The sequence below is a fragment of the Crocodylus porosus genome, unplaced genomic scaffold (assembly GCF_001723895.1).
Source record: "Crocodylus porosus isolate Cpor-Errol unplaced genomic scaffold, CroPor_comp1, whole genome shotgun sequence".
NCBI lineage: Eukaryota > Metazoa > Chordata > Crocodylia > Crocodylidae > Crocodylus > Crocodylus porosus.
In genome coordinates, this window is record NW_017728907.1 from 62,377,786 (window position 1) to 62,402,022 (window position 24,237).

Below are 24,237 nucleotides of genomic sequence, written 5' to 3' on the forward strand. Positions count from 1 at the left end.
GGCGGCTACGGCCTGGAACCGGCTTCCAGGGGAAGTGGTGCAGGCTCCTAGCCTGGGGATTTTTAAAAGGAAGTTAGATGAGCACCTTGCCAGGGTCATCTGACCCCAGTGCTCTTTCCTGCCAAGGCAGGGGGTCGGACTAGATGATCTACCTAGGTCCCTTCCGACTCTAGCTACTATGAAACTATGAAACTAGGATGCAGAGCTGGTGTAAGCAGGCAAAACCATCACAACAATGGAACTACATTGGAGCATGTCAGGGAATGACAAAACTAGTGGTACTTATCCAATTTCCATCTACTGGAGACATCATAATCCAACACCTAATACATACAGACCATGCAGAAGCTCAGAATATGAGCATGCATGTTCTCCTGGACTCCTAAGGTTTGGTTACTCTCCTGGTGTCCATGGCTTTTCCTTTATTGTGTGCAAAGGATGGAACTAACACTTAACTGTCACCAATACACAGAACCAGAATGAGAAGTGTCACTTGCAAATCTTTCCTCTTGATCAATGGTAAAAAACAACAGTGGGATTAAGGTTTGTCATCCTTGAGCAACTAAGTTAATACTTACCTGAGAGCGACTGTTGCAGTTGGAGTTCCTCTCAGGGCTTTCAGTTCTGACTTGCTGTGGGAGCAGGCTCATGCTACTGTGTCTGCTATACTGTGAAGGTTTTCCTTCCACAAGGGGAAATTAAAAATATTCTGCAGTATTATACAAGAGTACCATGTCTTCTCTTCACTCTGCAAAATTTAAACCTTCGTGATGTGCCAAACTGGACTAGAAAGTCTGTCATGTTGTCCCACAATATTTAATTTTGAGCCTGAATTCTCTACAAAAGTCGCCATCACTTCTGCCAGTATGCAACACCATTGGGCAGGCAGCCCTCTGCATGGCTGACAACTTGGCTTATATTTAGGGACCTACCAAATTCAGGGCAGCTGTTCCCCTGATTTCACAGTCCAAGCATGGTGCCAGTCACCATTATCAAGGTGGATCGTGGCAGCATCGCCCCCCGCCCTCCCCCATGCCTCTGATTGACCGAGGGGCCCCAGAAGTTCCACCCCTGGGGAGAGACAAGACTTCTGGGGTCCCTCAGCCAGAGGGGTCCACTGTGCTCTGCCATAAAAATCCACCCCTGCCCCCCCGGTCTCCTTCTCTATACTTCAGGACACCAGGGCTTCCCACCCTTTTCAGTTTTTGCAGCACTCCTCCCTGCCCCTTGCTGTTTGCTGCCATTTTTCTGCTTTTTTGCAGTCCCTCCACTTCTACAGATGTTGGGGTTTTAGCAGGCACCTACCAATTTCACAGTTTCCGTAAAGATCATGAATTCAGTAGGTTCATACTTATATTATTAGATAGGCACTGTACCCAAGTGTAAGGGGAATAAAGAGAACTGAACTACAATGACAAGCTGAAACAGTATAAAAAGCAGTGATATTTTAATAAAGTGTTTCATCTCCATGGTAGTGAATACGTTAGCTGTGAACTACATTCTTTTGGTTAACAGTGTTTTCTCTCACTGCTACAACAAACCACTTTCCAAACAAAAAGCGCAATGTATGGCTTTCATAAAAGGCTCACTCATAAATAGCAAAAGAAAGCTGTTAGATAAACATAAAGCATTTTACAAAGCTGTTTATTAAAGGCAAATCAGTCTGATATTCATGTGAATCTGAAGACATAATGATAAAACAATTCTTAGTAGTTAAAGAATCAAATTATTAAACCCATAGAAAATATGAATAAGTAGGTATTCTCAGTTTATAAAAGAAATACTGAAAACACTGGAATAGTATCAGATTCACCTAACATCACACAAAGATTTTACATTTGAGGCATCTGTATTCAGAGCACCAAGTTACAGTATTGTCACACATTTGTTCCAGCCAGCCAGTCTGGCTGAACATAATTTTTAAAACTTAATCCCTTAAATTTCTAAGAGCAGTGAATTTGGATGGTTTGGCATCCATAATTTCATTTAATCAACTAGAAAACCTCTATTTCTTCATAAATTCTTCACAAATTAAGGGCTCATCCTCTTAACAAGACGACAATAAAACGTATGCTTTATACTACACATTATATACTGAACAAGTAATGTTATATCTCCATAAATAATTGTTTGAGCCCTCAGATGCCACTACATCTTGCATTTCACCTGTATGAAACATACAGAGAATTTCTTAAAAAACTATAAAGCTTAACAGAAGTAGTCAGTTTCATTTAACTGTTTTAGCTGTAAGTTCCAATGTATTTTTGGCTAAAAGCCAGACAGCATCTGAAAGAAAAGCTGGCACATTAGTTTTGATTGTACATCTGTGGTTAAAGATGTAATCACATTCTAAAACAACCCTTTCGCTCTTTAAATGCACAAGAAAGGGTCAAACAGCTATTTCTATAAATTTTGTCTTGATGTTGTAAAGATGTCAAAAGTGTATGAAAAAAGTAGAAAAATAGACTTAATGTTAAATATTGCTGAACAGGATAATCATTACATCTTCTTTCAATGGCACTGTGAACATTTAGAATCCTGATACTTACAAAGAAGTTTTCAATAGATTATAAATGCAGTATAGTAATCATCCCAGGCCCCAAACATTTACTAGTAGATTCCAAGCACTGTCTATATTATAGAAACATATTTGAGAGACATTCTTAAGTACTACAGTTTATATATTTTGTAAAGTTTATATATTTTGATTAAGTGAGTTAAAAAAACCAAAATCATGGCACTTAAATACAGCTTTAAAAATACTGCGTAGATTTTATATGAAAGTAGCAACAGGAAAAAATGGATTCGTTTATCAGAAATTCTATGTAAAAAAGTATAAAGTTAAATTCGTGCTGCCTTGCTTTGAGGAGAAAAAAGTGGTTACATAACACAAATAAGAGTTTGCACAGTTCTAATTTATCTGAACAAATGTAGATTAGAGCAGCATCAGACAGAGGGATCATAAACAAATAGCTGCCTTACAATTTAATGGTCAAACAGCAGAAAAAAGTCAGAAAGCAAAATAAGATTTGCATCTGTATCTGTATGTTATCTCTTCATGTATTCTTCTGGAGTTCTAAATAAAATTAAACACTTTGCTACATGTGCCCAATTAAAATTGGAATAAAAAAGGACTAAAAAGTTGGTTACTAAGATGACTAATTTGAAAGGAATACATTTTAGCACTGAAGGCAGGGAGTTTGATTACTTCTCTATAGTGCAGATATGAAATAATGTAGTTAAGTTGATTATTATTAACAACAATAAGCATTATAAAATCATAGACTGAACATGGTAAATAAGAATCAGTGTGAAAATCTAGATTTTTTTTGAAATTGTCATTAGAAAAATATTCTAATTATAAAAATAATTTGAATGTCAGCACAGAATAAGCAGTATATTTTCTTCTTACAATCAGCCTTAGTTTTAGATTTTTGGATGGAGGTTTGTTAAAGAAAAGCATATATATTTTCTCAATATATTATCAAGTGTCTATATAATTTAATATAGAATTAGACAAATATGCAACAAGACAGTAAATTACAAGTGGTTAATACATTCTGTAAATACTATTACAGAAATGCGCAGTTATGACAGATGACAATTTCAAGCACTGATCAGCTAGTTACAGAAAAATACAAAATACATCTGTAGCCTACTAAGTCAATATCGTTTTCTTTCCACTCAGTTATTCCATCACTACCCAAAACTTGTATAAGGTGTGCGTGTGTGTGTAAAAAAAACAAAAAAAAAAACAATGGAAGTGTTTAACAGGCCTAATTACATTTACTGGATCAAAATCTGGGTACAAGTTGGCTTTTTTCCCCCCATTCTTTTATTTAAACAAGTGAATTTAAGTAGCCAAAACCTAAATGGGACTTGTGGTGACGGAATCCTGCGTCTCAACCTAGCAGCAGGGCAAGTGAAATGCTTGTCTTTTAAGTATTTGATTCTTTCCATGTCTCTACTTTGGGAGATTCTATTACTGGTACAGACCCTAATTAGAGAGGAAAATTTAGAAGGGCAAAATGCAAGGACATAAATTCTGCTTTTTAAACCCTCTTCAAAATGAACAATTACATAAGTCATCAACAGTCTGATTCTTGACTTAAACAGGTTTTGCATTTAAAAAATGAATACATAACTAAAAGGTAAAGGCAGGAACCTCCAAAGTTTATCAACAGTTGAAGCAGTCATTGCGAGGAGTCTTTTGTTAGAGAATGCACTTTGGAACGTGTATCCACATAAACAAACACACATGCACAAAAATATGCTTGACTAGAACTCAAATGATTTGTCTTTCTGGTCCGTAGATGATGCTCAGGCAACTTTGGTTTTGACTGCGTAGCCCAACTGAAATATACTTAATGAACATTTAGAAAAGAACCCCACCGCAGCCCATTCCTTCTCATTACAGAAGAGCTGGCACAGCAGAATTACTAGCTACATCACAAATCCCACTCCATTTTATAAGGAAGAGGATAACTGAGTTTGTAATCTGGCTTCGTAGGAAGGAGGCTAAAAGAAAAAATCCCAAACCCAAAGCCTTTTAAAAAAAACCTAAAAAAATCATTTACGCACATGGTAAAAGAACTGCTGCTTTAAGCTACTGATACCAGATGACCATTATGTTATTTAAGAACCTGCCTTTTTGTTTTGCTTGGAAAAACTATGGAGGCACTTGCTGCCCCTCTATAATATAATGCACGTTTTCTTATCCTTGAAAGGGTTTTCGGAAGTAGGTATGCCCATTAGTAAAGGATCTTTCTTGGCATGTTCTTCACAATAGCACATTAAATCTGCTGAGGCTTTTGACACCTGAAGAAAAAGTGAAACAAGTCATAAAATGGTAAATATTCCAGACATGCTGTAATATGATTAAATGGGCTGAGCTACAGTGACTTTGTTTTGCACATGGAGGAACAGGACTGGAGAAATCAAGGCATCATTCAGGTTCAGGGGCAAGGTCACTAAACCGTATGCAAAGAGCAAAAAGTTTCTGGATTTTGCTTATTAGATTGATAGACTGGCCTTTGTGATGCTGAAAGAGAGAGGGTGGAAGAGAAGATGGAGTGGAGCCAGGAAGAAAAGGGAGAGCTAGGTACATATTCTTAAATGTAATTTGGGACAAGTTTGCAAGAGCAGAAAAGAGTAACATTTAACTTCTGTGAGATTCAAACAACAGCATTTAAAACCGAGTAGCGCGTTCAGAATAATACACTAGCCTTCCAGTATGTGGATTTGGTCCTTAGCCATTATAGTCAGTAAGTACTGCCGTATCTGTAAGAGGCTTACAATTTCTAGGAAAGAGATACAGTCTTCCCCTTGCTTGTTCCTAATGTCCAGCTGACTAATATATGCCCCTACACATCAGGGAATTAACTGGTTTGCTGGCCTGTGGAAAGGCATTTGACAGCTAATACTTGTTAGAAAACTGGAGTGAAATGGGTAAGAAGCAAAAATCCACATCAAACTGGGTGAGATTTTAGCTGCACAAGACTCTTTACTATTAAAGCTTCCCCTTCCCCCCCACCTTTTTTTTTTAAACTCCAATTTAGGTATGCCAGGTCTCATCTCCCTTTTTCTTGCAAAAGCCCTACAGATGCCTACAAAGATAAAGCTAACCATCTCAGTAGAATCAGGCAACCAGTATGCTAGATAGTAAACTAACTAGGGAAAAAATAAAACCACTCCCACTTTTCATTATATATTTCATCTTCCACCTTCTGTAAGCGTATTAAACATTTATATCATAAGTTCACGACAGGAAGAATTTGGTGCTCCCACAAGGCCATTAAGCAACGGCTTAACCCGGGCATGGCAAACGGGGCAATGTCCCCAGGTGCCAATTCAGTGGTTGCTGGGTGGGGACAGGACACAAATAAAAAAGCAGCTGTTGCTGGTAGCCACACAATGACAACTGTGATGGTGGCAAAAACTTGGTTGCCTCTACCCCTGTACATTGTTGTTTAGCTGCATCCCATTAAGTATCCAATGATGCTGTTAGTGCTGCTATATTTTAAGGTAACAAAAAAGAATCAGTTAAAGTAAGTACCAGTTGTTTGAGTAAAGAAACTACCATAATAAAGAGCTATCCTATCCAATGTGATTATACATAGGGAGTTTATTAAAATATAATGTCCATATTCCATACAGTTCATGCAGAAATAAATGTAAATAAATGAGTTTCTTACCTTTATTCTTTCTATTGAAGCTTCTAGTCTTAGCTGCTGAACAGTCCTTCGGGCCTGAGCTATATTGTTTGTGGTGCTAACTGTTTTGCTAGACATTTTTAATTAAGTCTTTGAAGTTCTGTCAAGAAAAAAAAAAGTATTTTTTTAATGGAATGGTGGCTTAATCTGTCTGCATGGAAAGAGCCCACATTCATGAACAGTAACAAAAAGGTTTACAAAAAAAGTGTTGATACATTTTATATTTTACAGCTAAAATACCATAAAAGAGCCTATATAGTACAGATAAAACTATTATATTCTTTTTCCAGTTCCCAGAGCATTAGTACAAAATACAAACTCCATTAACAGGTGGTGTTGTTTTTTTCTTTTTTTGCTTCTAGCTAATGGAATAAATATGTTTCTGATCAAAGATGCAAAATATTCAGAAATGTGTCCATATGCTCATTTTAAATACAGACATGTGCACAGTAGCTTATGGAAAACTGCAGTGAGCTATACACTTGCTAGACTGAACCACACACTGCACTCCAAAGCCTATTACTACTGATTATCATGGGATGATCTGTGCATAGGCTTGAGCAAAGGCTGGGGTGTAAGAGACAATGTGTCAGAGACAAACACTTCCCCTTTGACTCCCTTCTATTGTTGATGCAAGTAGGGAGTTTTTTTACAACAGTCTTTACAGTGCATGTATACTTTCTTCCAGCTGGTTCATATGATCAGGAGGGAGACAGGGGCACAGGCACTGTCCACTCGATTGCCGAGAGCAGGGAGGAATATCAAATATGGAATCCCTGCTCTCTCCTCCTTCCCCCCATTTCATTGCCACACATCACATATAAACTTTTGTTTGGATTCTGTAGCAGCTCAGGAACAGGTTTCCAACTCCTTAATGCAATCAGACTTAACAGCCAAAGTGGAGAAAAACACTCCCATGTTCCCAACCCTGCACAGAGCCAGACGCATCACTGGTAGAAGCAAGCAAACTCTGGACCGATCATACTTTTCTTCTGCGAAGAACTCAAAGCAGTACATGCAGAGTTCTGACAGTCTCACACCACCTGTGAGCAGTGAAGACACTTGCTCAGTTTGTGACAGATCTCAGTTGCATGACTGCAATTCTCTCAAAGCTTTTGCAGACTGACTCCGTAGTGCATAACGCTAGCCCCAATGAAGAGTCTGAGTGACCCGAACGCAGGCCTTGATCACAGCTTTGTTAAAAACACTGACTAAACCAACTCCAGTAAAGAAGAGCATTTCTTTGGCAGCCAGGCACAGGAATGAGAGACCACCTCCCAGCATCAAAGACACTCTGACATAACCGACGGCTAAGAAGTAGTTACTGAGAATCTTGAGTGTAAGACCTTACACAGACAGAGAGAAAAACTGTCACTGTGCCAGGTACAACTCAACAACAGCCAAGACAAAAAAATAAAAATAAAAAGGAGAGAGAAACTGCCATCTAAACCCAAACTGCAGCACAAGTACATTATTAAGTGAGAGTTTTGCTCAGCCTGCTGTTTTCAGTACTTGCCCAGCTTTGTGGAGGTCTCGCAACAAAGCCCTTACAAAAGTTTCTTGATTGTGTCTACCTAAATGCATTCAATTATGTTCAACTGTAATTTGTTACTTTGTTAATTTGTACACCATTCAAACTTTGAAGATCTGGTAAATCCTGGAGCACCCTCCAACTGCCCTGGCCTTTTTAGCTTTGCAATAAGCAAGTATAAGACATCTTATTGTGATTGAGCCATTCTCACTTTATGTGGAATATTACTGGATTGCTTGAAGACATCCCTGACCAGAAACTCTTGTTTTCCATCTTACTGAAACAGAGCTGTTGTAAGGGCTTCCTTCTACAAGATGTAAATACCTCTGATTTATCATCAGTCCCTTATGACTATAATCCTGCTGTACAGGTGCACTGTACAGGAAGGGAGGAAAATATCCCAATTGTACATAAGGGACACAGACGCAAAAAGTTACCCTCTGCTAAATGGCAAGGGACCACATCCACTCAATACAGCAGCTACTGTTATGTTTTTGTTATTTCACAAAGCCTGGACAGACGCATCTTGAATTGATAGGGGCATGCTGAAGCAGAGATGGGCTAAAGGCCAGATTTTACAGTTTGCAAAAATTTCCATTTTTGGTGGAACCAAATCTCTTACAAAACAGAAATCCCTGACAAGTCCCCTTTTTGAAACTGACTCTCTCAAATGGAGCGTAGTCTCCATGACCCACAGCTGCTGTATGAAATTTAGCAACCGTGAAACTGAGAAGGATGTCAGTTCTGCTGAACAAGTGCCCTGGGTACCTAGGTGTGACTCTGAAGTAGCTGGGGATCTCAGGACTTCCAGACTCCAGGGCATGCTAGCTGAGCTAGCTTGAGGGGCCAGCTGACCACAGAGTCTGGATGCCTTAGGGCCCCACCTGTGGCTATACAGAGGTGCCTTGAGCCACAGCATGCAATCCTGTCTCAACTTCCAGGCTTTGATTCCTACTTCTGTACAAGGACCGCAACCCCAGCCCAAGTGAGAACCAGACTGCCAGGCCTATCAAAGTCCTGGCTCTGTGGCAGACAGCCTCTGGCACTGCTTAATATTTAAAAGTCTAGGTCACCAGCAGCCTACCAGGGTTCTCTGGGAACCTAGTCTTTGATTCCCCAATAGTTCACAATATCCACAATATTTTAGGTGAAACATTTCAGGCCCAACAAAACTGGCATTTTCTGACAAATCTGAATTAATGGACATTTTCTGACCAGCCCTACTCTTAAGGAGGATCAAGACATATTCCTGGGCATGTTCTAGATCATGATGGATTCAATCACTACTGGAGTTGAAGTCTCATTTTAAGCAGATGGTATGGCTTTTCCAAAGACAAACTAAACCACAGCAACAAAAGACACATCTGGACCTCATGTGCAGAGAAGTATTTGATGAAGAGTTGCAGCCTCTATTTTGAATGAAATGCAAAATGAATAATCATATGGTGTTGGCTCTTCACTGGGAATTCCATTAAGGAGCACCTATCATGGTGTCCTAGTTCAGCAGATCGTACTAAAATTAATAATTGAAGGTATATAATAATTAATTGTTATAGCTGCACTGAAGAATCTGAGACAAATGACACACATACTAAGAAAGCATGAAGATAGCTTTCTTTATAACCAACCTACTGCCCATTACCCATTTAATTCAAGAATGCCATAAACATTGGATAAATCAAGTAGGAGGGTAAGCTGTTTTGTTGCTAATCAAGACACTTTTAGTAACTAGTCTAATCCCTCTGAGTTGAGATGAGGCTCTTAGCCTGAATTCCTAGAGGCAAGATAGTGTATCACCACTGTTATCATATGGATACGTCTGCTTGGTCAGCTCTTATGGCTGGCACTCTGCCAGCTGCAAATAAATCAAGATCAGTGCGCTAAACAGGATCAAACAAAGTGGAACACTACATTATGGTATCAAACATTTACTTTGCAGCCCAGTCTCTCTTTTCTTTTTGACCTAGTTATTTAGAACTATTTTTTCTGTACCTTCCTGGAATGCTGTGAGGAAGTGACACAATTTGCATTTCCTACAGCTGCTGGTTTAGAGAAAACAGTAAAGGACTATAAGAGACAAAGATGAATGCTTTAAAAATCTGGATAGAGACATTTCTGCTTCCTACAGTTAATTCACACTAGCATGGATCCCACCAAGTAGCGAATGATCTCTTCTGAACTGACTGGAATTGAAGCTAAGAACCGTTGGCATCTCAGAAGATTAAGGCAACTACCATGGGCTTAGAGAAGATTCCCCTGTTCCATGGGGCCTCCATTTGAAGTGACTTCTTACAACTTGGTCAAACTAACAATGAAAGGTGTGATCCTGCAAGCCTTCTATAGAGACCACCCCAAAAGGTACAACCCAACAGGAGTCCTACATGCTGCAGCTGGGCCCAAAAGTAGAATCCCAGTTTAATGGACAGCAAGAAATATCCCACCATTTGCAGAAATGCAAGACAACTTGCTTGCTTCTGGTCTGATCCTAAACTTTGGACACTGCCTGTCCTTTTATTTTAAAAAAGAGAATTACCCTTCATTTTGCTCTCCAGCAACCCTCTTTAGGCTTGACAAACCCACTTTTCAGTAGGCTCAAACAACTGATCAGACTGTCTAAATCAGCAATTCTCAATGAGGGTGTTATGGCGCCATGGGTACCTTGAGATCCTTTCAAAGATCACTGTTAAGTGTGTAAACATGATGCACAAGATAAACCCTGTTTAGGTGACTTCTCAGAAAACAAAAAAATCTCAGTTAAGTTCCATATTCAGAAATAATACATTAAAGTATCTAATTACTGTATTTTCTCCCATACAACATACACCTTTCTCCAAAACTAGGGTTAATGTATTAAGCAGTGAAGCTGATTTTCTGCCTGGGAAAGAAGGCCCCTGCTTTGATTCCTGCTCCAAAGTGCAGCAGCTGTTCAGGCAGCTGAGGGAGTCAAATGATCTAATGGCTCATTGCTCTTCACTTCAGACATTAATAATCATTTCTTCTTTTTAATGGTCTTGACATTCCACTAACCCAGCTAACCTTTCTTGGGGCAATTTTGCAGTTTGCTAGTTGTCCTGGTTTATCTCCTCCTATTTCACAGCCTTGGAGACTCTTTACCGCTTTTCAGAATCAGATATCCACCCATGGAGATCAGTCTTCAGGAGCAGCTAAAGTTAAGTCTTAGTTAAGCAGGAAAGGGCGGGTGAGTTAGCAGAAGACAGGCCCTATCTCTGCTCTATGCAGCCAGAACCCTGGAAAAATCATCTTTTCATTCTGCCTTTCAAAAACAAAAGATATTCTGAGGTGTGTTTTATGTGAGAAAAGACAGCAATTATTGAACTGCAAAAGACAATGAAATAATATGATGCAAATCACAAAATACTTTTTAGAGGTGGAACATGTTATAAATCAATTCAGGCCCATACCTAAAATACTGTGCACGCTTAGGAGCAAGAAAAAATACAAAAGTTGCATCTAATCTGGGATCCCAAATACTAACGTTCCTTACTTATCTTAAGTGGTCACATCACAGCATTAACATGGGTCAGAGTCAAGACTATTTGTACACCCCCTCAGTTCAGCTTTTTCTTAATTCTGAATGATCTATGCTGCTTGATTTTTGGATAACTGCAACATCCCCACAATGCATTTATTTTTCCCTGAAGTCCTACCACGTTCTGTCCAATAAAACTTCTTTTAACTTTGTCTGGCAGTCCGTGTAAATGTTTAGGAACCCAACATTTCTGTACCTCTGCATTAACAATTGCCCTGTGGACTGAGCTGGACTGTCAGTTCAGTTCAAAACTTCAGAGTTAGTTCTAATGAATGCTTAGCCCAAGAGGCCTACATAATGGAGTACTTCCTGTGGCATGGTAAATGGAGCCCTGAACTGAGACTCAGGACACATGGATTCTATCCTGGGTTCTGTCCCCTCCCTGCTGGATGACCTTGGGCAAGACACTTCTCTGTGTGCCTCAGATTTCCCCCTTGTAAAGTGCAAGTAATGGTACTGACCTTCTTTGTGAAGCATGTTTGGACCTGCTGTGTAAGAGGTAGATATTACTGGGAACAGACCCCCTGACAAATTACCTTATCTCCATTATGCTTGCATAATTACAATGGTGAATCAGAAGGCAGTGCAAGATCAAAGTCCCACTGCCATTTCCACTGAATTTAGCAGCAGAACTCTCAGGCTTTAATGAGAGTAGGATCAGACTGCAAATAAGCAGCATACAGGAAGGGAAACAGTAGAGTACAGGAGCTTTCAAATGAATACGGTCAGCATTCAGCAGGTGACACATAATACAAAAGCTCTTACAGCTGGGAAAATGCCAAATGCGCAGTGTGGAAGAACTCTTTTTAGCAAGGTTTTGGCTAGATTAGAAAGTGACAGGCAGTGCCTCCTATTAATAGAAGGAACACGGTTTAATAATATAATTTAAAATTTATTTCCTCGAACCTGCATATTAAAAACACATTCCTAATCCTTCTGATCTTGATGGCTCCTTAATGGGTATTTAAATAGTCAATGGTTTACTAGCACTGACCTACTTTTCTAGTGACTCTTATTTCCAGCAGTGATGAAGAAGCTCAGAACTAATTTAAATAATGCATACCACTCCAAATCGTCAACTATCAGTGAATGTGATAAAAGGAGGGGGTTTTACTATAAATCGCTGGGCCAGTCTAAAGATTACAACACTAATCCCACCTTCTGTAGTACAGATAATATTGGGGGGAGGGGTTCCTCAAATGACCCTGCACTGGGTACCGGGCAAATCACCTGCTATTACTAAAAGGATTCCAATATGTAGCTTTCACAAGCAAGACTGATATAAAGATAATAAAATGTGGGAAGAAGAGACCTGACAATAGCTATATGCTAGGAAGGCAGAAATGATAACACCCACTCACTCACAGTTCCTTCCAATACAGATAGGTGTGAGAAAAACGTCACTCAAATTCTGTCACGGAACAACCAAAAACAGGTGCAGGCCAGGAAGCTCCCTCATTCGAGACTCTCCGGGTCAGGTATCTGAACCTAGACTTGTGCCAAACTCCCAATCCACCATTTCACAGAAGCTTATTCAGTTTTCATTATGCCAAAAGGAACGTCATCATAACAGAAATGCCAACAGTATTTATCCAGGAACAGTTTGTTTTTAAGAGATTTAGTGTATTACTATTATCTGTGAAATAAGACCATGTACAATTGCCAATAGAGTTAGACCTCATTTGGTTCACACAGTAAGACTGAGTTTCCTATCCTGAAAGATGAAGTAGTATTATTAGGTTGCAGATGAAAAAGTGTGGAGTCAAACAAACCAGTGAAGTATCCAGAATATAAACTGAAGTGCAGGTTTCAGGACACAACATCCCAGCAGGAGTGGGTGCAGCTTCTACCTCACTGGGTTCAAGATGGGGCTTAGTAAGTTCATGAAAAAGGACATGATAGGGTTACTAGGAGCCTGGACTCAATAAACCTGGAGGTCCTTTTGACTCCTTTTTCCTGTAAGAAATGTACACTGAAACCTCCATAGCTGCACTTCCACATTCATGAGCAGGGATCTGGGTTTTCCATTTCCCACAGAAAATGGGACAAAAAATGGGATTTTCCTTTTCAACTGAGAAAAACGCAGACTTTTCATTTTAGTGGAGAAACACATGTATTTTCCACTTCGGCGATGAGCTCTCTGCACACTAGCACAGTTCCAGCCTGCAAGGGGCTGGGGGGAGTGGGATGATGATGGTCAGGCCTAGGGCGCCATGTGCATGTACACATGCACATGGCCACCAGGCAGCCTGGAGAGCAGCTCCCACAGGTACGTCTGGTGGGAGGGGGACAGGGATTAAGGCCCCCATAGGGGGGGAGTTGAGCAGGGCTGGGGCTGCGGCTTGGGGCCAGGGCCAGAATGCATAACTGTAGGGTCCTGGCAGGGAGTGGGACAGAGCTGCAGGCAGCTCATCCTGGGGGCAGGGGGAGATGGGCTTGCTCCCAGGTGCCTGTACACACTCTTAGGAGGGCTTGGGGTGGGGGCATGTGCCCCCCAGATTTGTGCATGGGGAAGGGACAGGTGCAGGCTGTCTGCTGTAGGCCCAGGCTCCCCCTGGGCAGCATGGCAGGGACTCTGAGCCCACAGCAGGCAGCCTGCATCTGCCCTCTCCCCCACAATGGGCTCCACTCTGGCTGTGCTGCCTGCGAGGGAAGGGAAACCAGGCTCTGCTCTGCTGCAGCAGCCATTGCCTCCTGCAGGCAGCAGCTGGAGGAGTTCAGGCACTGCTGCAGGGGGCTGTGGACCCAGGTCCCTGGTCCTGTAGCCCTGGCAACTGGGGACCACCCCTAACAGGGCTGGGGGAGCCAGGGAACTGTTTGTGGGGAGTGAGGGGCACCAACAGGCCCGGGGGAGCCGCACCTTGAGAGCAAGGGGCCTGGACCTGTATCCTGATGAGTTAAGAGGGCAGGGGGAATTCTGATTTTCCATGATAAAACACCCAAAAATCAAATACTAAAATGAAGAGGAATTTAGAATTCATTTTATTACAGTGATTGAGGCACTGGTAGGCTTCCAAATTGCTTTAAAATTGTAAATATATCAAGAAAAGGTGATCAATTGGACACAATGTTTTCTTGATATATTAAACAATTTTAAAGCAATTTGGAAGCCTACCCGTGATCTCTCTCTCACACCACCATATATATATTTATAATGGTGTTTCTTTTTAATTGTGGATTTGGGGGGGTTTAATTAGAGAACTTGTGATTTTTTTATCCGAGAATTTATGATTTTTAAACAGAGAAAACTAGGATCCCTGTTCATGAGTGTGCGTCTAATCTGCTTCGACTCGCACAGAGCCCCCTCACATCCTAAAAGTTGCCCCGTGACCCTCAGTTGATAAGTTTGTACAACTCCATACTGTGCTCAAAATGAAGAACAAAACTCAGGCAATTAGTACACACTAAAAAGGATAATTACAATCATTTTCCCCAATACTCAGTTTTACTCATGTATTTTTACAGTGCTCTAGAAACCTGAAATGTGCTTTTCTCCTTACTGAGTTTGTCTTTTTTTCATTTGATAAATATGGTCTCTTTCCACATTCCCACAGTCAACTGAAAATTAACTCACCTCCTTGGGCCAAAGTGTGGAGGGGAGGAAAGAAGAAAGTAGTGAATTAATTCTGTGTACCACTAATTCTTTTAGCTCTGCAGACCCATGTTCAAGTCACTTATAAAAAATGTCTTTGGTCATAAAGCCAAGCAATACATTCCAGCACAGTTGACCAACATGGCTCAAGAGAGATACAAGACAAGATGCTTCAAGCCAAGACTGCAGTATACTGGCAGAAGTGTAAGCTGAAGCTTGTACTGCAACAGAACTAACTTAGCCTGCCCAGGTTCCCCACTTTCAAAAACAGAAGTCTATTTCAATAACTTATGAGGGGAGAGGGGACCTTCAGCATTGATACCCGCTTTATCTGGCATGACCAGGTCTAACCAGGTCTGGGTTTGTTTTTGGGAAGTGTGAAGTCTGTGTAATTTGGCAATGAGGAGGGACAAGGGTTCACTGGTATCCGATATCATGGGCATCAAACACTAGGACTCAAAACAGATGCTCAAACTGTTAGTTGTAACTACCTTCCTGTCTAGTCTAGCATCCACACCACGCTGCATTAAAAGCCTTGAAAATAACTGCATCCCCTATCAGATCCAATAATATCCACTTGCAGTGTACAGCATGGGCTCACTGAGAAAGCTGTATTGCCCAGCTATTAAAATACCATCTGCAGGGCATGCATAGTGATTTCATTTGAAAGGACTGTTGAGCAGAAGAAAATTTAACTGGCACAGGTCAATGTAAAAAAATCAGACATAATTACATTCCAGTGTCAGGCAGGTATCTAAAAAGTAGCATCTACAAAGCAAATATTTGCTTCTTTTGGCTGGGAAAGAGCATGCTATTGACTATGTATGTGTGGTGGTGGAGAAACAGAAGTGCACCTTTTAATTTTTGAGAAATACAACCCAACTGAAAACATTGCTGAGAACTGAAGTTGAGACATGCTGACTTCTGTAGTAATTTAAATGCCTGCTACCTAAGGCTTTCGATGTGGCACATCCACAAATACTTCCTTTCCAAATTCAAACTAGTGACAGCCAGCCCATTTTAGAGACAGTTTAAGGGACACTAGTCATCCAGGCATTTATGATGTAGTCAATCACAAACAAAACAGAGAAGTGTTTACAGTGGAAGAAATGGTTTAATATTAAAAAACAGGTTACTCCAAGTCTAGACTTTTAAGATGTTCTCAGTCTTAAGTTTTGAGCAAAGTTAAAATGTCTTAGGGGCACAAAAATCACAAAACCACTTATGGTTTGCAGTCTAAGGAACTCAAAACAATTCATATTTCCTGTTGTGCAACTATATAAGCAAAGCCTAACCTAGGACAGCACTGGCTGCTTTGTACCAGACATGTGTGAGCAATACGATATGTAAGAAACCACTAACCAGAACTTACAATAATGCACAAGCAAATATTTTTATTGCTGTATTTCAATGGCAGCACCTGAACTGACATGTTTACAACTCTGCCAGTAAAACTGCTTACATGCCTTTGCCACACCACTGTCTAGTGAACCGAGCCAAGAGACAGGAGACTGGAACGTTACAGGACATGCAACTATTTAAAAAGACAGGAATTAGTTTAAGAGGCTGTAAAGCCAGAACCAGTACAAAATACTGATCAGCTTTGGTACTATAGCACTGTTGGCTTGTTTACAACAGCCTTAGGAATAAAATGATTTTACTAAGCAGGAAATTCCCATCAAGTTCCCAGTCAAAAAAACCCCATACAAACTCCATCATGTACCTTGGAATTGTGAAGGGCTGAGCCACCCTCCTCATCACAATGTAATCTGTCAATCTAGCAAAGTTGAACTATTTTATATCTGATATTTACTCGATCATATGCCTTCCAGAGGGAGCTTTTTTGTTTATCCATCTTGGTTTAATGCATTTTCTGTCATTAATAATAATAATAAATGACTTAGGTAAGTTGGCTCCTTGAAGAGAGAAAGTTTTTCTTTTAATGCACTTTACACTAAACAGTCATTGAATAAAATACATAAAATTGTCCCTGGAGCAAGGATTGGAGCCCAGGTCTCCCTCTTCCCCATGTACAGGCTCCAATCCCTGCTTTAGAGTCATGGTTCCTCTTCCATCCTCTCTGGCCAAAGTCATCTCAATTTTCCTTCTGCAAGGTCTCAGCAGGTGGTGTGGAAAATGTCCCCCACCCAAGAACAGCCTATTAGCCAGATGGTCAGGCCACTCCCTGGGAATTGAGAAATGAGAGTTTCATCTCCTCAGGCAGAAGAGGGCATTGGACATAAATCTCACACATTCTGGCATCTAGCCACTCAGATACTGCAAAAGAGGGGTGGTGGCCCCACCCCCCATGAGTTTAAAGAAGAAGGGCTCATTTTCTCCTTTTAATGGAACAATTTAGGTAACTCAGTCCAAGAGAGGGCTTCAAGCTGTGAATGCTATTAACAGGCACTTCCCTGTAGCCAGGGGCAGGATTTAAGACACAACCTCCTTTCTGCATTTCCAGCTGGAAATCTCACTGCCCCAATTCAGTATACCAGATGTTGTGAAGCTCAGTCTAAGTGTCTGGATGTACAAAACATTTATACCCATGTAGTTTACATCCAAGATTTGAGGTAGACAACTAGGTATTCCACGTAGGTGTTATTAGATGGCAGGGCAGCTGTTAGTGCCTGCTTGCCAACAACAAGGGTTTATCCCCAAGATAGCTCTGGAGACGAATGACATGTAGGGCTATGTTGCACATTGAATTTGGCAAGTGTTAAATACACTTAAAAGGCAAGCATTTGTGCATTCAAGCAGTAAAACATGGGCGAAGTGTGACTGTATTATGGAGGCAAGGATTTGTTAGGGAGATCTCTTTTATTGGATCAACTATGTAGCTGGGAAAAAGTCAGGTAAGATTTCGAATACAAGACATTCTTCATGAGAGACCTGATAAAGAACGTTTTGCATTTAGAATCTTGTCTAACTTTATCCCAACTGCAGAGCTCGTCCAATAAAAACATCAGTCTAAGAAATCCTTGCCTCTCACATAATTTACGGACCATGGCAGCTACAATATCACTCTTAAACTACTTGTATCATATCAAAATTATGATTTTTCATGCAAGGAGTACCTCCAAAACATCTTAAGTAACACATGTCCAGCTATCGTTGGATAATACGAGCAATTTGCAGTCTCATCTAGTCATGGCAGCAGCACCCCCCATTGTACCAAACCTCTGCAACCTGGATTGCCCTCTGCCTGATCTCCTGGCTGCCTAACCCAGTTTGTCCTTGAAATCTGCTTGTTCCTTCTGACTCTGGTCAGCGCCTCAATCCCCAAGTAGCCCCAGACCTGGCCACCTATGACCTGTTGTGAGAGGGATTAGGAAAAAGTCACACATGTCAGGAGGAAGGATCCTGGATCTTCTACTTACCAGGTTTCTCCAGGATCAAGGTGAAAGCCCGTAGCCCAGGGGCAGGCAAAATCTGGCCAGCGGGCCGCATCTGGCCCACGAGGCCATTCTATCTGGCCTGCGGGGCCCCTAAAAAAAATGTTGAAAATTAATACTCATCTGCCCTTGGTTCCTGTCAAAAATGACAGGAACTAAAGGAAATAGGACCCAGGGGAAGCCCGGCAGGCTCCCACACCAGCAGAACCTGCCCTGCCCTGCCCCCCATGCCAGGGCTTCTGGCCTGGGAGCATGTGGCTGCCCCGTTCCAGAGGGACCCCAGGCAGGGAGTGGGGGGTGGGGGAAGCGGCCCCTTCCCCACCCCATGCCCCATGCTGCAGCTGCTTGCAGCCCTCCTGGGGCTGCCTGTACCTGCTCCAGACATCCCCACAAGGCCTGCAAGCGCCTGCAGCAAGGAGTGCCTGTCATGGGGAGGGGCTGCTTTCCCCCTCCACACTCAGCTTTTCCCTGGGCTCCTTCTCTGCTCCTTGTTGGCACAGAGGAAAGAGGCTCCTTGCCCGCCCCATGGCCGGTGCTCCGTGATGCAGCTGCTTGCAGCCTGCGTAGGGCTGTCCAGAGCAGGCATAGGCAACCCCAGGCAGGCTGTGAGCAGCTGCAGTGTTGTGCATGGGGCAGGGAGGAGCTGCTTCCACCCCCTCCACCCAGCACTCAGCACCACCCTGTAACTTGGACCCACTGCCAGCCTGAGCCCCGCACTGGCTCCAGGCTCGCCCATCAGGGGTGTGCGTGGCAACAGCAGTTGCGGCCCCGCTTGCCACGCTGGGCAGTGTTTGCCACTTCCACCTGTGGGCTGCCCATCGCGTGAGCTCTGGGGTGGGTTACAAGCTGGTGCTGAGTGCGGACAAAAGCGGCCCCTCGCTTGCACCACGGCTGGCGCCCTGCGGTGTAGCTGCTTACAGCCCACATGGGGCTGTCTGTGCCTGCTCCAATTAGCCCTGCATGGGCTGCGAGCGCCTGTAGCAGGGAGTGCCAGCCACAGGGCAGACAAGGTGCCACTGTTCCCCGTGCTCAGCACCAGCTTCTTTCCTGCTGGCGAGTAGTGGGTTGGGGCTATGTGCTGTCCCACACCTGTAACCTGAGGCTGGGGGGGCACTGGGAGTTAGTGGGTGGGGAGCAAGAAGGAGCACGGGGCCTGCACCGGCATCCTGGGGCCAGTGCTGGCGGGGCCCATAGTAGGATGGCAGAAGTACAGGGTCCCAGCTGGCAGGGAGCCGGGGCAGCTCCCCCCTCTCCCTACTGGTGCAGCTCAGCCCAGCTCCATAGACCCCTGCTAGCATGCACCCTGCTTTGGGCCCCACTGGTGCTGGCTCTGGGACATTGGTCCCAAGATGGTGGCCAGGGGGCAGGGCTACCAATGCAGCTCTCGACAGCCTGCCACAACTAAGTAAGTGGCTCTCCACCTGAAATAATTGCTCACCCTTGCCGTAGCCCCAAAAGATCCCAGGGTTGGGACTAACAAATCAGCAAGCTGTGAGATGGTAGTAAACATTACCGTGCTACTGCTCAGAACAGGTTCTAAATTTTAGTACTGCACAGGTTTAATATGTACTAAGTGTCCTGTGTGACGAGACTCTTATGCTACTGTATCTTTCACTGGAGTAGCTTTACCCTTGGTTTTTCCCAGGGTAATTTCATACCAGGTTCAAGTTAGTTATACCACAGAATGAGTATATTCTGTGTCCACTCCTTATTAATACCAGTGCAAGGACTGATTATATTAGTATAAACAGCAGTCACACCCCACACATTGCAGAAGGAGATAGGACAACTAACTCAACATACATTGTACAGGGAGCTTAGATGCCTAAATCAGGGGTGTGTATTAAACTCTGGGAAACAAATAACTAGAAGTTAGGAGTCGACATGCCCAAGGTCCCTTGTAGATCTAGGTCTGAATCCCTAAGATTAGCATTTATAATGGAAACACTTTCAGGACCTTAACTATACCAAAACAAAAAGGGCATTGCTATGGCATCTGTATTTCTTTAATGCGATTGAGGGCTTAGACTATTTATTTTTGATGGAAGTTCTTGCTGTGAGCCTACTACACTCATTAAAGAGATGATTTAACCTTGCTGTGGAATTGTCACAAGAAGGAAATACAAACTGGAGAAGGATGACTCAATGCTTGCTGGAAAGCAAATAAGCCTTCTGCAGTTAAAACCCCCCCCAAAAAACCAAAACCCAGAACAAAACAAAAACCTGCCATTTCAAAACAAGATCTTCACTCAGGGAATTCAATCAGTAAAACTACTTTAAAGCCACTACTGCTCATTGAACAGATATTTCTTACGTTAATCATATTGACAAAAGAAATAATATCCTTGCAAAAGGGCAAGACAAGAAATAGTTTGGATCTTTTTCTTCAGGCTTGAATTTTTTCAGCTATGTAAGTATTGATCCGGGGACAACAGGACAGACCCTACAATGAGAGACTGCGGGACCTGAACCTGTTCAGCCTTCACAAGAGAAGGCTGAGGGGGGACCTGGTGACCTGGTAAACTCACTACAGAGGACCAGAAGGGTTTGGGAGAGACCTTGTTTCCCCTAGTGCCCCCTGGCATAACAAGGAATAACAGCCACAAGTTGTTGGAGGGTAGGTTTAGATTAGACATCCATAAGAACTACTTCACAGTCAGGGCGGCTAGGATCTGGAACCAACTTCCAAGGGAAGTGGTGCTGGCTCCTACCCTGGGGGTCTTTAAGAAGAGGCTTGATGCCTACCTGGCTGGAGTCACCTGAGCCCAGTTTTTCTCCTGCCCAGGCAGGGGTTCGGACTTGAAGATCTACAAGGTCCCTTCCGACCCTACTTCTATGATTCTATGACTTCTGAGAAAAGTACGGTCATACAGTGACAAAAAGCAGTAGCAGTGAATAATTTGCCCTATTGCCCCTGCACAATAAGCAAATCATAGCTATCTGGATAATGTATTTCATACCGCAGGCCTCAAAAAGGTCAGTTATTATTACCCATCATACAAGACAAGGTAGTCACTGTAGAAAATGCATTTTGATGTGCTAGGTAGGCACATCAATTAATGAAGACAAGCATAGCATATTGATACTTTCGAATTAAATGGAATATTCTCTTAACTTGATAATAGTATGCCAACTTTTCTGCTGTCTCAGAAATTGAGGTTTTAGAGGAAGCTCTGAAGGGCAGCAAGTCACCCAGAGCAAATGGTGTTCACTTAAGAGTTCTGAACGTCTGAACTAATGAAACGAGTGACTAGCTAATAACAAAAAAAAAAAAAAAAAAAAAAAAAAAAATCTATTCACCTATTAAAATTAGCTACTCTACTGGGTAACTATTAGGCAAATAAGCTATGAGTTTATTTAATACTTTTATATACAAGCAGCTGCAGTAGTTGTACATTGTCACAGAGATATTACATGATTGCAAGAGGGTAGGGGGATGTTTATTTGAATATGATCCACACTCAGATACTTGAGAAACTTTGGTGTAGCTGGATTTCCTCTCACATATGAAACTTTGTATGTGTTTTATAATATCTAGACTAAGAGTTGTATTCTCCAGGTCAGTTATAGTTACTAGCATTGAGGCAACTCTTAAAGAGTCTTAGACCTGGACTACAGTGCCCTATTGTGCTAGGCACTATTCAAACTTTTAACAAAAAGGTGGTCCCTTTTGCAATAATATGATGTCTTTCTTTAAACACCAGTTCTTTGTTTAAAACAAGACTTCAGCTAACACCACTTTACCCAACTATTTCCAATCTTAAATACAAGGCATCACAAGTGAATGCGACAAAGGAGAGGACTGAGGAACAGAACACTCATAAACAATACATTTGCTGAATTAGATATTACGCTATTTCAGCATGTTACACTGTCAACAAAACATCTAAGTGATTATAAATTCTTTTAAAAAACGTTTTGGGGAAAAAGAAAAAAAAAGAAGCTGTTTCTTAACTGTTGTGAAATCCTTACCCAGAAAGCAGGGATCCACCACAACAAATGCAATTGGTTCCATATTTATTTTTCCACTTAGTATATTATAAAATTACAGGTAGAAAGAAAGGAAAAAAAAAAAAAAGATCTCAGGTTTGCTTTTATTTAAAAAACTGAATTTCCGTGTTCCATAGTAGTTCAACCCCTGCTGATTTGTCTTAGTTTTAGTAATCCTAAAAAGCGTTTTAGTATTAATACTCTATGTATATATTTATACACACACACACACACACACACACACACACACACACACACACACACGGTCCGTCTATACATTCACTAATGTGCTGTAGTTACAGCACATTGATTTAATACTTCATGATGCAAGTATAAAACAATGTGCAGTAGCTGCGGCACACAGGTTTTAACAGATGCTAACTGCACAGTAGCCCAATACTACTACTGCGCAGTAGGGCTGTGCGAAATGGCAGCGTTCCGTTTCGATCAGTGTTTCAACAGCATTTCTGTTTTGAATTTAGTTTCAATTTGAAACATCTGTTCTGTTCCATCAAAACAGGGTCAAAACCATTTCAACTTTTCACCCATAGGATATAATGGAGAAGGTCAACACAGCTTATAAAACTTCGTCATTTCTGGCCTGATTTGGATGAAACTCGTTATCCTAGCTAGCTACTTTGTTATGCAATCAATCATGATTCACTCAGGGACCAGCTCAATACACAGTAGCTAGCTACCACAATGAGTTCATGAGCAAGGATTAACACCTATGAAACCATAGACTAATGAGAAGAAACAATCAATATAGAGCTGGGAACTCTTTCAAACTTCACTGTTAAAGGTACAAAAGCCCCAGCACGTATCTCCTTGAAACTTGGCAGGCTTCGTGGACCCAGCAGGGGCTAGCATGCCTGCAGTTTTGACCCCACTGTGGCTTAACATATACACATGACATGAGTTTTGCTTTCAAGATTTTGGGGTGCAGTTTCTCCGAACCCCCTGCACTGATCTCCTTGAAACTTGGCAAGCTTCATGCCCACGGAAGGTGCTACCATTCCTGCAAGGTTCATCCAAATCAGGCGAGAAATGACAAAGTTATAGGCTATTTCAACCTTCCCCATTATAGCCTATGGGCGAAATGTTGAAACGGTGAAACATTTCAATTTGCCTTGTTTTGTTTCGAGGCTGTTTTGACTATATCCGTTCCACTTCAATTTTGCTCTTTCAACCTCGAAATGGGTCAAAACAGCACTGAAACAAAACTGGCAGCAAAATGGTACTGCACAGCCCTACTGCGCAGTACCATATTAGCACAGGTTTTGCCCAGCACCCTACTCTGCAGTGTTATTAGGCGCAGTTAATGTCTCATGCTGACACACCCAGAGAGTATTAACATGATTACAGGCTCCACATTACTTTTACCACAGGAAACAGGAATTGAAGTATGTATGGACAGTTAACTAAAAACATCGACTTAGTGTTCAGCAGCAGTCAAAAAGGCAAACAAAATGTTAAGAATTGTTAAGGAAACAGAAAGTATCCCTAATGACCTTTAATATAGTGGTTCCCAATCTTTTTAGGCTTACAGCACCCTTCAACAACTTTTCTAAATTTAGAAGCACCCCATTTTCCAGATGTGTGGGGAGTCATATTAGGAAGTGGCTATAGCAAATGGGGCACTCCTACCTGCATTAGAGGTACCTATGACACAATAAAAAAATACAAACTATATGTAAGTATGAATATAAGGACCTATATTTTATTTGCATTGCTAGCCTGGGACAGGGCCTTCCTTAACAGACCATGAACTTTCTTATATGAAAAAGAAAACAACTATTTCCTTTTCAAAAGATAGATAGATCACCCCTCCAAATACTAGAAGATCTGCAGTCATATACACCCATCAGCAGACAAAAACATAGATTTCATAGACATCAGGGCTGGAAAGGACCTTGGGAGATCATCGAGTCCAGCCCCCTGCCCAAAGGGCAGGAAGTCAGCTGGGG

The 24,237-nt window shown here is 41.9% G+C and overlaps 1 protein-coding gene across 2 annotated transcripts in view; it reads right to left on the minus strand.

Moving 5' to 3' along the window:
* Nucleotides 1-1,425: 1,425 nt before the first annotated feature.
* Nucleotides 1,426-24,237, minus strand: part of GNG12 (G protein subunit gamma 12) — a 46,880-nt gene continuing 24,068 nt past the window's right edge. For both annotated transcript variants that reach the window (XM_019531601.1, XM_019531602.1), the window contains 2 exons: nt 6,195-6,312; nt 1,426-4,818 (listed from right to left, as the gene is read on the minus strand). In XM_019531601.1, coding sequence (XP_019387146.1) covers nt 4,693-4,818; nt 6,195-6,290 — 222 coding nt within the window. In that variant the 5' untranslated portion in view covers nt 6,291-6,312 and the 3' untranslated portion in view covers nt 1,426-4,692. The remainder of the gene's footprint in view (nt 4,819-6,194; nt 6,313-24,237) is intronic.